The 15,363-nt window shown below is 40.8% G+C and overlaps 1 protein-coding gene across 3 annotated transcripts in view; it reads right to left on the reverse strand.

Moving 5' to 3' along the window:
* The window catches only part of DEPDC1B (DEP domain containing 1B), a gene marked incomplete at both ends in the record, with an annotated part of 107,028 nt that extends 93,503 nt beyond the window's left edge, over window positions 1–13,525 (reverse strand). For all 3 annotated transcript variants that reach the window (XM_082652094.1, XM_082652093.1, XM_082652092.1), the window contains 2 exons: window positions 4,284–4,549; window positions 13,478–13,525. In XM_082652094.1, coding sequence (XP_082508220.1) covers window positions 4,284–4,549; window positions 13,478–13,525 — 314 coding nt within the window. The remainder of the gene's footprint in view (window positions 1–4,283; window positions 4,550–13,477) is intronic.
* Between the last annotated feature and the right edge of the window lie 1,838 nt (window positions 13,526–15,363).

Consider the following 15,363-nt stretch of genomic DNA (forward strand, 5'->3'; position numbering starts at 1 on the left):
TGTATAGATGATTCACTTTGTTATACAGCAGAAACTAACACAACATTGTAAAGCAATTATACTCCAATAAAGATGTTAAAAATATATATATTCACATACAAGTTTTTGTGTGAACATAAGCTTTCATTTCTCCAGGGTAAACGCCCAGGAGCAGGAATATGAAGTCATATATAAGTACATGTTTAACTTTAAAAGAGACTGCCAAACTGTTTTCCAAAGTGACTAACAATCTAGGCTTCCCACCATCAATGGAGGAGATTTCCAATTGCTCTGCATCCTCTCTTGATTTTGGCGTTATTAGTATTCTTATTTTAGCCATTCTACTAGATATGCAGTGGTATCTCACCATGGTTTTAATTTGCATTTCCCTAGTGCTAATAATGTTAAACATCTTTTCAGGTGCTTATTTACTGTCTGTATATCTTTGATGAAGCATCTTTATATCTTTGATGAAGTGTCTTTTCAAATCTATTATTTGTTGTTTGTTTTCTTACAGTTGAGTTTTGTGAATTCTTTATATATTCTTGATACCAGTTCACTGTCATATATGCGATTTACCAGTATTTTCTCCCCAACATTCGCTTGTCCTCTCATCCTCTTAACAGTGCCTTTCACATAGCAAAAGTTTTTAATTTTGATGAAGTCCAATTTATCATGTTTTTTCTTTTATAAATCATGCTTTTGGTGTCATGTCTAAAATCTCCTTGCCTAACCCCAGGGCATAAAGATTTTCTGTTTTTCTAAAATTTTTTTAGTTTTACATTGAATTCTATGAATGAATTTCTGTATTAAAAAATTAGGTTTAGGTTGAGGTTCATTTTTTTGCATGTAGATGAACAGATGTCCAACTGTCCCAACATTGTGAGCATTGGTGGTATAGTGGTAAGCATAGCTGCCTTCTAATTGTTCCAACATCATTTGCCAAAAAGACTGATCTTTTCCCTTTAAGTTACCTTTACATCTTCGTCAAAAATCAACTGGCCATGTTTGTGTGTGTTTCTGGACTCTGTTCTGTTCCACTGACCCAAGTGTCCATCCAACCCTTCACCAACACCAGTCTTCATTACTGTGATTTTATAGAGTAAGTCTTAAAACTAGGTAGCATGACTCCTGCTTTTTAAATAAAGAACAGTGAAAGTCACGTTCAAGAAAGCTGACAAAATCTACATAACAAATTTTAGGTTCAAATTAAACATTTTGGAAATAAGCCAGAAAAAAAGCAAATATGAGGGAAAAGACAGAAAGAAAAGGAGAGAGAAATGAAGTAGAAGGAAAAGAAAAGGGGAAAGAAGTGGGAACATGCCAGTCATACACATAAAGTGGTATAAACAGAGAAAGAAATAGAGAAGGAAAGAAAAAAAGGCACAGGAAGAAGAAGGAAAATAAAAAGAAAATGGTTCCCTGCACATTAGATCACAAGCACTACACCCGAGCCAGTGAATTTCTATCCGTAAGCCATGAACACCGTGGTTACAACTGCATACCAGAGCTAGCATCAGTAGTAAGAACAGGGCAAGGGCCCGGTGGAGGCTCCAGACCAAGGACCCATCCTGCTAAAGATCTAAAGCCGGCCAAACACTTTCCTCATTTAATAGTCCAAAACAAGCAATGATCATAATACACACCTCTATTTCTATATAACCCACTTCATTAGGTTTAAATAATCCTAGGTAACTGTCTGTTCCCATACATAAATGGGCCAATTCAATGATCCCCATGGAATTTACTGATGTTTTGTTTAGAGGTTTCAAAGAGACAACTGTCTAGTTCTCTGAGGATGAACTATCCACCCTGTCTACCATACGGGGTTGTCACGAAGATCAAATGAGATCATAAAGAATTGCTTCATAAACTGAAATTTCTTATAAAAATACAAGGTAGTATCACTGGTTCTCTTCATCCAAAGTCTGGGGCCACGAAGCTTTGTTAGACACAGATGACAGCATATGGCTCGACTATGAGGACCCTTTAGTGAAATCGAAAATTGTCTCCACTGGCAGCCAGTCCAGCTCTCTTTCTAGTCACCCATGTTACTAACAGCAAAGAGTGGTTCAGTAAATAGCTCTGGGCCCTTCTCTGCAAAATCTCCTCTGTTAGGGACATTCAGATATTAGGATCTCACTTTCCTTTCTTACACACAAAAATTCACTATTTCCCCCTACTTTCTATACTTAACTCTTGGATTCTTGAAAAATAAAATCATAGTTAACAAATGTAAATGCAGTCACACAGCAAATATGACATGTTTTTAAACTAAAAATAAGATTTGACACATTCCAAAATAAAAGCTTCACTCATCATTTCTGTTATAAAATTCTCCTGTGGTGTGTGTGTAATTTCTGTCTTTAAAAAATACTCTAAGAGTCTTTATATTTCATGTTGCTTTCTCTAACTATGCCTTTCTGTAATTCACAGACCCAGGAAACCACCTATCCCCTGCTATATTTATGTAAGTGTTTAAGCTGATTATGTTTACCTTACCTCCTTTATTTGAGAAGACAGCTGATCATTTAATATCTATTACATAGTACTTTATACATTACTGGAATTCTGTGAATATATGAACGTGTGTTGACTACACTGAATATTTCTGGTTTATGATTCTGTTTACTCATTCGGTCATTAGTTTATTTAATAAGCTAGTCAACCTCATGCCATGGCAATGGAGGCAGTCTGACATGCCACAAGAACACAGGCTTCAGAGATAGAGACCTCAGTTTAAATCCTGACTCTTACTACTACCTGAGTAACTTTGGACAAGTCAGTAACTTTGGCCTCATTAATTTCCTGATCTTTAAGATCAAGATAATACCACCAACATCTACAGGTGCTGAGTTCAATGACGACTGTGCAATGAGTCTGGCACATCACAGGTGTTGTTGGTATCAGTTCCTTTCTTAGACCTTAGAACTAAGGTCTAAGAAAGTTCTAAGTAAGAACTTAGTAAGATGCTGTACATCTGAAACTAATATAATATTGTAAATTAACTTATACTTCAATTAAAAAAACACAGGCAATTAAAAAAAAAAAAAAGAATCCCCAGTGAAGTACAGCATTTGGAACCAAGGATAGAGTTTCCACTGCCTGATACTAATAAGCACTGTGGTCTCAGAACAGGCTAAAGTCACCCAAGATTCTAATTAAAAGTTGGATCAGCAAGCTAGAGATAACTGCCAAATGGAGAGACAACTAATTGTCCAGCTGACAACCTTGACATCTAGAAGAGGGAGATTGCTGATGGAATTCCGTGACGAAGTTAGATCCTAAACATACAAAGTTGTCTGGCCTTAGCCTTGGTGCTGGTGACCACCCTCCCCTTGCTCTGCAGCCTTTCTCAGCCTCTAGTCCCCAAAGGAACCAAAGAAATGACTCAGATAGGAAACAGTCACGTTTTCTCTGCTCAAACCCAGGTGCCCCCGTGGCCCCAAAATGCCTCGCTGAATGTGCTGTAAGAGAATTCCTTATTCTTCTGTTGGAGTAAAAGGCAGCAAATATTAAGGGCCCATCATCTTCGTTTCTTCATTTAATACCTCTCAGGTTCTTAGCACTTTGGTAGCCCTCTCTGTAGATAGCTCAACAATTCCTCTTTTCTGGACTCGTGTGACTTCATTCCTCTTTAGTATTCTCCCATTCCCTGAATCCTAGGCAGGTCTCCTCCACCTCCAGCAATGAAACAGTCTAGCATGCAGTGAGGACAGAAGTGTCAGCAGAGAGACATCCTTACCCTCAGATTATTGGGTAGTAAGTGAGCAATCATAAAACAGCACTAAAACACGAGCAAAAATGTTTAGGGAAAAGTAGACATGCACTGCAGGGTTAATCTGAGACATCGGGGAATTCTAGTACAACTCTTCATTATAGACCTGAGCTCCACTTAAAGATCAGATGCCTCTGCCACTAACCCCCTGAATACACACCTTCACACTGCTCAGAAAGGTGCAAGACAGAACTACTGTTTCACCCTTTCATGTTCCCCAGGAGAGGTACTAAGCTACTATAGCCATCCTCCCAGTGTGCAAAAGGCACAAAAAGTCTTCCTCACTGAAAAGCCACTGCAACAAAAGACTACTTAAGGGGTGCTCTATGAAGAAGAGAGCACCAAGAAAAACTGTAATCAATTTTGCTGTAGCAGCAGATTCAGTTCTCCACCCAACAAATCACAAGTTGAAGCATCACGCCCACGGACAAGTAAGCTCTTTCACATGAGGAAGTTTCAATAGACTGACCAGACCCACTGGTCCTCCCCAAACTCCTCCCCTTCGGGGCTGACTTGTTGCCATTACCTGTACAAGTGACGGTTGTCTTCAAAGTCTTCCTGGCCCCATTTTCCCTTGATGTCTTCAATAACGTGATTCTTCAGGAATTTTTTTAGCAGCTGGACCGTTTGTTTGCGGGTCACTTCGGGGCCAAAGTTTTGGCTGCGCCTCAACAGCTCGTGTAGCCAATCCACAGCTTCGGCCGCTGTGAAGCAACGTTCATAACTTTTGAAACGACACCGATGTTTCCGTAACGGCATCTTGGTGCGAAAAAGCTCAACTGTTTCATTCCACTAGGGGCAAAAAGAGAGGAATGTATTTAGTGATCGATTGAGTTTTTTACAAGGTTATTACATCCCAAATATTTAAGACAATGAATGCAGTTTTTCCATTTAAAAGACTGCCTTAAGGGGACTTCCCTGGTAGTGCAAATGGTTAAGAATCCGCCTGCCAATGCAGGGGACACAGGTTCGAGCTCTGGTCGGGGAAGATCCCACATGCTGCGGAGCAACTAAGCCCGTGCACCACAACTACTCAGCCTGCACTCTAGAGCCCATGAGCCACAACTACTGAAGCCCGCGTGCCTAGAGCCCATGCTCCACAACAAGAGAAGCCACCGCAATGAGAAGCCCACGCACCACAATAGAAGAGTAGCCCCCGCTCGCCGCAACCAGAGAAAGCCCGCGTGCAGCAACGAAGACCCAACACAGCCAAAGATAAGTAAATTAATTAATTAAAAAAATAAAATCTAGACATCCAAGCCATCATCAGCCATCCCTAAATTAAATGAAATGTTCACATATGGTGTTCTTCCTGCATAATTACTCCAACATTTTCTTAGGACCCTCGTCTTCCCACCATTCCTTCTAAAAGTCCCGAAAACTCAGAGTCTTACTCTCATAACCATTCTCTCTCCTCTTATGCTCCTCTTGCAAGTCTATCACTTAACAGACTCTGAGCCTTATTTTTCACCTACCTTCCTACTGAAATCAGCTCTTCTGATTTCACCTTTTTCTTTCAGTGATAGTTCTGACCTCAGCATATTCTTTTTATTTTGCCCAACACTGGTTCCTTATCGTCTCTTCCAACCAGGCCTCTTCTTCCAGGTTTCTCTTCATATGCTCTACTGCCCAATCACCTCTGCACCTGTTGTCCCATTTCTCTTCTCCCTTTGATGGCTAACTTTCTCAGCCACAATAATCATTCCTGAGTATACAACACCAGGTGCTTCAAGGGCCCAGGTAGGGTCTGTGCAAGCAGGCACCCTGGATGTACAGCACCAGACACAACAAACACACAGTTGGTACTCAACAAGCAAACGCCTAACTGGTCTTTCACTTTCCTTATTTTTTTTTTTTAACTACCCCCTAACCTTATTCAACTTAATTCTACTTTGACTCCCAGTCATGTCTTTCTCCTGGCCAAACTCAAACATCTTTTTGTCCTATGCATATCAATCTTTCTACTTCATTTGACACTACTATAAGCCATGCTCCAAATTAAGTTGGTCCAGATTTAAACTTTTTCTTTTTAACTTTCTTAAAACCACACACAGGGCTTCCCTGGTGACGCAGTGGTTGAGAGTCCGCCTGCCAATGCAGGGGACATGGGTTTGTGCCCCGGTCCGGGAAGATCCCACATGCCACGGAGAGGCTGAGCCCGTGAGCCATGGCCGCTGAGCCTGCGCGTCCGGAGACTGTGCTCCGCAACGGGAGAGGCCACAACAGTGAGAGGCCCGCGTACCGCAAAAAAAAAAAAAACCATACACACACAAAAACAATACAAGCTGTAGAGTAAGATAACCTATAACCAGAATTTCTAAAACAAAACAAAAAATTCAGATCAAGAAAGGACAGACACTCCATACAAAAATGGGAAAACAAACAGGCACTTCACATAAAAGAACCTCCAAATTTACCATAACATATGCAGATATTCAATCTCATTAATTAGCAGTGAAATGCAAAAGAAATCTATAATGCAATACCACTACATGCCTACAGAATGGCTAAAATGAAAAAGGCAATATACTAAGTGTTACCAAGGGAACGTGGAACAACTGGAAATTATATGCACACTGTATAACCCAGCAATTCCATTCTTAAGTATATATGCCACAGAAATATGTTCACCAAAAGCCACCCTGCTCATAATAGCACTATCTTAATAGACAAAAACAACCCAAATATCCACCAACATAAGAACAGATAAATTGATTCATGCAATGGAATGCTGCATAGCAATGAGAATGAACTATTGCTACATGCAATAACATAGATGAATAACATAGATAAAATATAATTGATATAAGAAGGCCAGATGTGAAAAGTACTATATGATTGTATTTACATAAAGTTTAAAAGCAGACAAAAGCTAATCCATGGTATTAGAAATCAAAGTAGTGGTAGAGACTGGGAGGCGCGGAGGGACATCTGGGCTGCTGGTAATGTCATATTTCTTGATGTGGGCATTGGTTAAATGGGGTGCTCACATTGTAAAAATGCACTGAGTTGTACGCCTATAATTTGTGTGCTTTTCTGTACATGTTATGCAGAATAAAGGGTTAAAAACAAAACACACATACACATACACACACACACACACACTCATATATTAAAATCTTCCTTGAGAGCAATCCACAATTTTAAATTACCAACCTGAAAGTTGATAAATATGAACTAGCTGATTGTGCTGGTAAACTGAATGTGGAAGAGATTAAGGAGGGTAGCCGAAGAAGAAACAAAGTGAGTGGATGAAAGAGGGACTTGAATGTAAACAGAGGAGAAGCAGGGCAAACTGGCTAGAATGAAATAATGAACAGCAGAAAGAGAGCCCAGGAAGAGTCCATGAATGTTGATTTAAGTTCACTCTCTACCCACCTCCCTCACCAAGTTACTGTGACGTCTCTCGTGAGATCATGCTTACGAAAGCCCTCTGTAAAAGATAAGGCATTCCTCAAGCATAAGGAGAATATATAAAATTCCCAGGATAATCTCTTGAAACAAATTACAGGTTCAATCTATTCTGGAGCTAGAAGGAAACTTTGGGGCAAAATTAAGATCCAAAGAGGACAGGCAAGTTGGCACATGTCACTCAGGTATTTAGTCTCATAATAAGATCTGGAAACCTACTCTATGCTCTCCTTCTCGAGTGGTCATTTCATTATAACAAGAACCTACAAACTTCAACATAGCTTTAAACAATTTCCACATATTTTTAAACATTAGCTGTTTGGGTCTTTTTTTCAATTCTCTGCTGACACCAACCTTGCATTTCACTCCTGATTAATATATGTTGGGAGATGGGGAGGAAAGAAGAGTTAATAAAAAAAAGAGTTTTATTTATTTTAGGTTGATTGATAAATTTAATGCATAGTACTTTATGCATTACTTAATAAAAGAATGAAGATATGGCTCTCTGGGGCCCAATATTTCAAAATATAAGTAAATATGCCTGTTATTTGACTCAAGCTGGTTAGCAGTTCCTCTACTGTCACTTTAATTACAGAATAATGCACACTGTAACAAATTAAATGCAGAAATATATACAAAAGACTCTGCCCTGTCTCTCTCCAATCCCACATATCTATTAATCATACATACACATATATAGAATCCTTCCCTTTGTATGTATGTATTTTGTTTATTATCACTGTCGCTGTTTGCTTCCTTTTTGAAGAAATGAGATCAACCATATTGTACATATTATCCTACAACTTGTTTTTGCATTAAACATACCAGGATATTTTTGTGTCAGTACCTATAGATATAGCCCATTTTATGAATGAATGAGTTCCATAATTTATTCAACCATTTTCCAACTAATGGGCATGCAGCTGTTTCCAGTTTGTTGTTTCACAAGTATATCCTTGTTTACATAACCTAATGTATCAATCCTTTTATTTATTTATTTTTGAGAACAGATTTCTAAAGGGTATCAGCTTATTTAAACCAGTTGTAGCAATTCACACTCCCAGCAATGCTGTATGAGCCTGCTGCCTTACCTCTGGCCATTCCTAGATATTATCATTCTTTTGTCTGCCAATCTACACACAAGAAATGGTATCTTTATATTTTGTTTGTATTTTCCTGCCTTTATCTTCAGTCATTTTTATTTCTTCATTTGAGACTTGCCATTTTTCTTCTGGGTTGTCTTTCTCTATCTTTTACTTAATTTTAAGAACTGTTTAAATCTAGAATTTGAATCTAAGTGCACAGAAGTCAGGAAAGTTACTCTATTTTGCTCAGTTCAGTATCCCCACAACTGAGGACAGTGCCTGACATACAGTACATGTGTTTAATAAATACGTATTGAATGAATATAAATAGGGAATATTAATCCTTTTTCAAATATATTAGAAATGTTTTCCCCTGACTTATCAATTTGTTTATTTGGTCTCTAGCTATATAAAGGTTTCACTGATGATTATATTGTTTTAAGAAAACAAATATATCTTCTTATCTTTATAGCTTCAGGGTTTACTCCCTCAATTGGGAAAGTTTCCCTATCCTGAGATATTAAAAATACTTATCAAATTTTTCTTTTAATATTTTACAGGGATTTTAATATCTGAATCTTCAACTGAAATTTTTTATGTTGTGGGGAGGAGATCTCCAACTCTATTTTCTCCCAAATGGAGAGTCAATTATGCTACCCTTCTCTCACTAAACTGAAATAGTAAGCTACCTTACATACTACCTTTCTTGATTCTGTTTCTTTCTTTTTTTTTTAATAGCTAGCTATGAACGAACTTTGAAACTGTTAATGTTTTACTTTATTATTTTTTTTAACTTTTTATTTTGGTTTTTTGTTTGTTTTTTAATTAATTTTATTTATTTATTTTGGCTGCATTGGGCCTTCATTGTTGCACACAGGCTTTCTCTAGTTGTGGCGAGCAGGGGCTACTCTTTGTTGCAGTGCGTGGGCTTCTCATTGCGGTGGCTTCTCTTGTTGAGGAGCACAGGCTCTAGGTGCGCGGGCTTCAGTAGTTGTGGTGCACGGGCTTAGCTGCTCCGTGGCATGTGGTATCTTCCTGGACCAGGGCTCGAACCCGGGCTCGCCTGCACTGGCAGGCAAATTCTTAACCACTGCACCACCAGGGAAGTCCTTGATTCTGTTTCTGAACTCTTTTTTTTTTAATCCCACTGAGCTGTTTGTCTATTCCTAAACAATACTACACTGGTGTGATTACAGTCTATTAATACTAAATTTAAATTTCTGGTAGGTCAAAGTCACCTATAGTCATCTTTTTTAAAACCTTTTAATTCCTCCACTTTTACTCTTCTGTATGAGCTTTCTACTCAATGCATCCCCACACAGGGAGGAAAAAATCTATTAGGATTCTGATTGGTTTTTTAGCTATTCTGGTGATAGCTAGTTTTCATTTTACACTAGAAATTTTCTAAGAAGACATCCTTATCAAAGCCTCATATCTCTTTTTTAGAAAAACTCATAAAAAGAATTTTTAATTTATTTATTTTGATTTTTAATAGCATTTAACATTAGGATATTTACTCAATCCATGAGACACTTTAGATTTTCAAAACCTAGCAAGGACCGTGATCTCTGCTCCCACGTATTTCCAAAAATAATTCAGTCATTATTTGGCTACTCTGCCAAGAAAGAAAAAGTTACCTTTAAAATAACTCACTATCCTCAGTAACATTTAGAAAGAAAATATCCTACGTCAACAAAGAACTAGATAGAGCTTGAGAATGTGATTGTTTCAACGACGTATTACGAGACAATCTTTATAGCAAAGGGGACAAAACAGATTTGTTTTGTGATTAAAAAACATTTTTTGTTTATTTCAAACCCCTAGTTTAAGGCATAAAGAATCATACAACTGGGGCTTCCCTGGTGGCGCAGTGGTTAAGAAGCCACCTGCCAATGCAGGGGACACGGTGTTCGAGCCCTGGTCCAGGAAGATCCCACATACCGCGGAGCAACTAAGCCCATGCTCCACAACTACTGAGCCTGCGCTCTAAAGCCCGCAAGCCACAACTGCCGAGCCCCCGTGCCACAACTACTGAAGGCCATGCGCCTAGAGTCAGTGCTCCGCAACAAGAGAATGAGAAGCCCACGCACCACAAGGAAGAGGAGACCCCACTCGCCGCAACTAGAGAAAGCCAGCATGCAGCAACAAAGACCCAACACAGCCAAAGATAAAAATAAAAATAAATAAATTTATATTAAAAAAATCATACAACTATTTTTGCTTAACGTGACAAATACTGAGTGTTGAAATGTGCTTCCTATTCTTTTCTCTTGAATATTTATTCCATTTCTTTACTTCTTAATATCAAAAGTATTATGATATAGCACCTGGCCAGGGACTTCAGAGGCAAACGAACGCTAGATCTAGATGTACTTGCCACATACTGGCAGTGTGAACTTGGTCAAGTCAGTTCACCCCTTTACACCTCAATAAAATGAGGGAATTGGACTACATAATCTTTAGAGTCCATTCAAACTCTCAGATTCAATGATGGCTGTAAGTCTTTTAAAGTTTACTAGTTGCATCAGAAGATACAGACAACTCAGAACTAAGTTCAAAGAAAGGATCAGTAGATTTAAGCAGTTTCAGAAAAAGCAATTGTCTTTCTCATTATTTCTTTTTCTTTTTCTTTTTTTTAAATTTATTTTTGGCTGTGTTGGGTCTTCATCGCTGCGCACGGGCTTTCTCTAGTTGTGGTGAGCGGGGGCTACTCTTCGTTGCGGTGCAAGGGCTTCTCATTGTCGTGGTTTCTCTTGTTGCAGAGCACGGGTTCTAGGCGCACAGGCTTCAGTAGTTGTGTCATGTGGGCTCAGTAGTTGTGGCTCGTGGGCTCTACAGCGTAGGCTCAGTAGTTATGGCGCACAGGCTTAGTTGCTCCGTGGCATGTTGGACCTTCCCGGACCAGGGCTTGAACCCGTGTCCCCTGCATTGGCAGGTGGATTCTTAACCACTCTGCCACCAGGGAAGCCCTCTCATTATTTCTTTTTAACTAATGAACTATTTCATATGTGGGTTAAAATGAAAGCTATTTCAGTGAAGATGAATAAGTTGCTAATTAGCTTCCATATTCACCATGAATTGACTTACAGTGTCTGTCATTTTATTTTGGGCATAGAAATTTACCTAGTTCATAAAATGCTATTTTCAGATAAGACTTTGGTGTCTTAGAAAATGGAGCTGTACATGGTTTGAGAAAGTATAGTGAGCCATGAAAGGAGGAAGTAAACGCCTGCTCTTTGTGTACCAATAGGTTTTTCCCAAGCTTTTCCTGAAGATTAGGTTGAGGATGATGTTGGGAGAAGATGGAAATGCTAAGCTGGGAGCCAGGGAGGAAAGGCAAGCTGGGGCAGATAAGTACAGAGGACTAATCACAAACTTTATGATTTAACTGATTAAAGCTGTAAAGCACAACTGAATTATGTTCAGGGAAACAGAGATTTTACAATGAGGGGAAAGTACCTGTAATGACTACAGAGATCACTGATAAATCTGTAATATTCACTTAAAAAAATGGCTATTGTTTTCTGTGTTTTCAAAAATCTTAGTTTACGATCAAGATTCTCAAATAGAATAAAGTTGAGAACTGAATTGACTACCTAGGAAATTCTGGTGATATTTAGGTATTTTCATTAATTATTCACATATTTAATTTCCTACTTAACTTGATCAGTCTTGGCTAAATCTGACTCAAATATCACTTCTTGGGGACTGAAGACTTCTGAAGAACAGGGTACTTTTCTTTGTAAATTCCTTTGATAATATTTTAATGTGACTCAGAATCAAGAATGCCTTTCACATAGGCACTCTGCATTTATAAAATGTGGTACTTCAAACAATTCTGTGAATGAGATTAAAAAACAGTTCCAATTATCATGTAATTTATTTTTTTAGTCTAAAGCTGGAAGAATGAGAACTGGTTACCCCAAGATCCAGAGTCTCTCTCTATTTCCCCTGCATTAGTGCTGTGAATAAATTGGCAGTAGGGGAGTGTTATTTTCCCTCCACAAAGAATAGTAAAGTTTTTGAAAGTCCCTGATAAGGCACAACCTGTATCTCATCCTTAAAGATGGACCTACCAACACACCATTGTAAAGCAATTATACTCCAATAAAGATGTTAAAAAAAAAAAAAAAAAAAGATGGACCTACCAATAGCCTTGACCCCAGATGGTTTCAAGTGGTAGAGGCAACTGTGAAGTGGAAGCAGATATGAAAAGAGGTTTTATAAAATCCTATTTGTTCCCTGCTACCAGCATCCATACCTCTTAGAGGCAGGTCCAAAGGAAAACCTAAATTTATATGTGTTGAATTTTTTTTCAATGAATGAATCATTATGGGTGTCTGTAGTACATTGTTTGCAAAGATGACTACGATAACTCCTTCCATCCTGTTCTCACCTTTTCCTGGATATCCCTTAGGGTGCATAGAACAAGGAGCCTAATTCCCAAGTTAGCTGGGGCCAGAGAAGTGTTGACAGACCAAGGAGAGCAGTCCTTTCCTCCCAAATCACCTTTAAGCTTTCATAGAAAGTTGTCTAAAACTTACTCTAGACATTACCAAATTATCGCCACTTACTCCATTATGAAATCGCTAAAATCACTTGCTCCAGGTCACAAAGAAATCAAGTACGCCTCAGAACTCTGATTACCAAAGCTCTTCTCCCAGGAAAACAGTCAGCACCCTGGACCAGGGTCTGCAAAGGCTCTTTCAAACCCTAAGTCCGGGCCCACCCTCCTCATTTAGGTCGGTGCTCACAGAAAAAGAAACGTCAGGAGCCGGAAACGTGGCCAGGGCGATCCACCTCTGTTCTGGGCACCGTTAGAAAGAACCTCAAGTGTCACCACAAGTGACACTCGGGACGGAGACACGCTCCAGGCGGCGGGTGGCCCTAAAGTTACGGACTGGGGCGTTGGATTCCGGAGGACAGGAGAGGGAAGAGGGGTGTCACCCTGGTCTTCCGGACGCTTTAAACAGGGAGGCGCCGTTGATTGGCGAGAACCCAGCCAACGTCTCGGGGTCGAAGCTGCGCCCACCCTGGACGGGCTGGACCCCAGGCCCGGTTAGCCTTTCTTTGAGCGTCGTCCAGAATACCGCCGCCCGACCCGAAACATGTCCCGCCTCCAGACCCGGGCCCGGCCTGCCCTGGAGAAGCGAGGACTGACGAGTACGCAGTCGGCACTCAGGCCGGGGCCTCGCTTCGCCCAGATCCCGGTATGCACACTCACCAGCCTGGTGGCCCGGTATGGCCCGGGCCCCACGATGCGGTGCTCCATGGCCCGCACGCAGCGGCGGCCGCGGCCACACCAACGCAGATCCCGGAGAGTCCTAGGCGCCGCAGTTTGAATCCCGAGCCCACGCGCTACAGGCGCTGATTGGGCGGTGCGGCGGCACGTGACGGGAACTGCGGGGCGGGGCCGCCGGGGCCCCACGGAGGGGGCGGTGGGCGTCTCCTCCGAGACCTGCTGCGGAGCGGCAGTAGGTTCACAACCGCCAGGGGTGGAGTCCGCGGCCCACCCTCGCCCACCCCGCGCACACGCAAGCAGTCTCCGCAAAAGGGTCGATGAACGTGTGTAATTAGTGACCGAAAGCCGGTTGGACTGGAGAGGCAAATCCCTGTCCGTCCTTCCAAGTGCACCGTGAACCTGGTGGTGCGGCGAAGATTGGGAGAAGTGGGTAGTGAAAGGAAGCGAGGGGACAGCCTCTTCAAGTGGAGGGACATGTAAAAACTAGATAAGAGCTCTTGGCCACAGGGAGTGTCGACAGCGTGTAAGAACAACAAAGAGCTGGAAAAGAGCCCCATTCAGCTTCCTGTGTTGTTCTTCTGGTAGAGTGGTCTTTCCCTGGAATTTGAGTTGTTTTTTGGATCTGACTGAAATTTTCAGTCCTATGCCACAGGGCTCTGAGTTCATTTTGCTGCTCAGAATTTTCCCCCTAGGAATTGACGGTGTGATTTGCAATTATTCAAAGGGATAAATGAGGTCACCACTCTATGCCTACAAGTTCAAAGTTCATATGTCATCACCTCAGCAACCATTCAGGATGAGATATCATAAGTAAGAGATAAGGAAAGGATCAGATTCCCACCCTTTGTTAATACTCTTGCTGCATTTGCTGCCTTAGATATGTATTTAGCTGCATTTTAGAAAGCCTCAAAAATTCCTGAGATGATACATATGTATTACTTTTGTCATCAGAAAAAAGCAATGAAGATATTTTTTTACTTCCAATCCTTATCAGAACTTTTTCTTTTTTTTGGACCTCTAAACTCCATGGAAGAAATATTGCTTGTCCTTGGCAAGGGACACCCATGGGGCACAAGTGACAGAAGGAGAAATTTCAGAGCCTTGTCCATCTGGGGATTGTCAGCGCCTGCCACAGTGGTGGAACTGTGATCTGGTACAAGACATCATGCCCTGCTTCCTGAGCATTTTCCCAAGAGTTGGTCATGAGCCAAAGACAAGATAGTTCCTTTTTCTGGAAAGGCGTATCTCCCAATGATCTACATATCAGAGGCCACAAAGACAGTCTTTGTAAATGTAGTTTAAATTAGACAGCTGATCATCTACCAGTCTTTCAGCATCACATAAATCAACTGGGAAATTGCTCACCTTCTCTCTGCCCTAAAATGCCAGTGCTTTCTACCTTTCTGACCTATGTTTCAGCCACAGTGGTCCTCTTTCCATTCAAACCTCACAGTCCGCTTGGTTCCCCTGCTGGGAATGTTCTTTCCTCAGCTCTTTGCAAGGCCGTCTCCATCTCACCATTCAGGTCTCAGTTCATAATGCTGCCAACCTTAGAAAAGCCTTCCTTGACCTTCCTGTATAGAGAAGCCTGACACGCCCACCCTACTCTTGTACTGTTTTATTTCCTTCTGAGCACTTACCTGTAACTAGAATTACTTATTTTCTTCTTTTCTACTTCTACAATGATGGTTGTCAAATGAAGGGGTTCCAGCTTCTGGGAGCATTTGGGGCATTTAGGCATTGAGGTTGTTTTCTGATCTTCTAAAAGGTAGGAAGGCCAGTACTGGTATTTTTGTGGGCAGGGGTCAGGGGAGCTAGATGTCTTCTGGTGCTTAAGTCAGGCCACACAATCTACAATTGGCCCATGT

The sequence above is a fragment of the Grampus griseus genome, assembly GCF_964374135.1.
Source record: "Grampus griseus genome assembly, chromosome: 3".
NCBI lineage: Eukaryota > Metazoa > Chordata > Mammalia > Artiodactyla > Delphinidae > Grampus > Grampus griseus.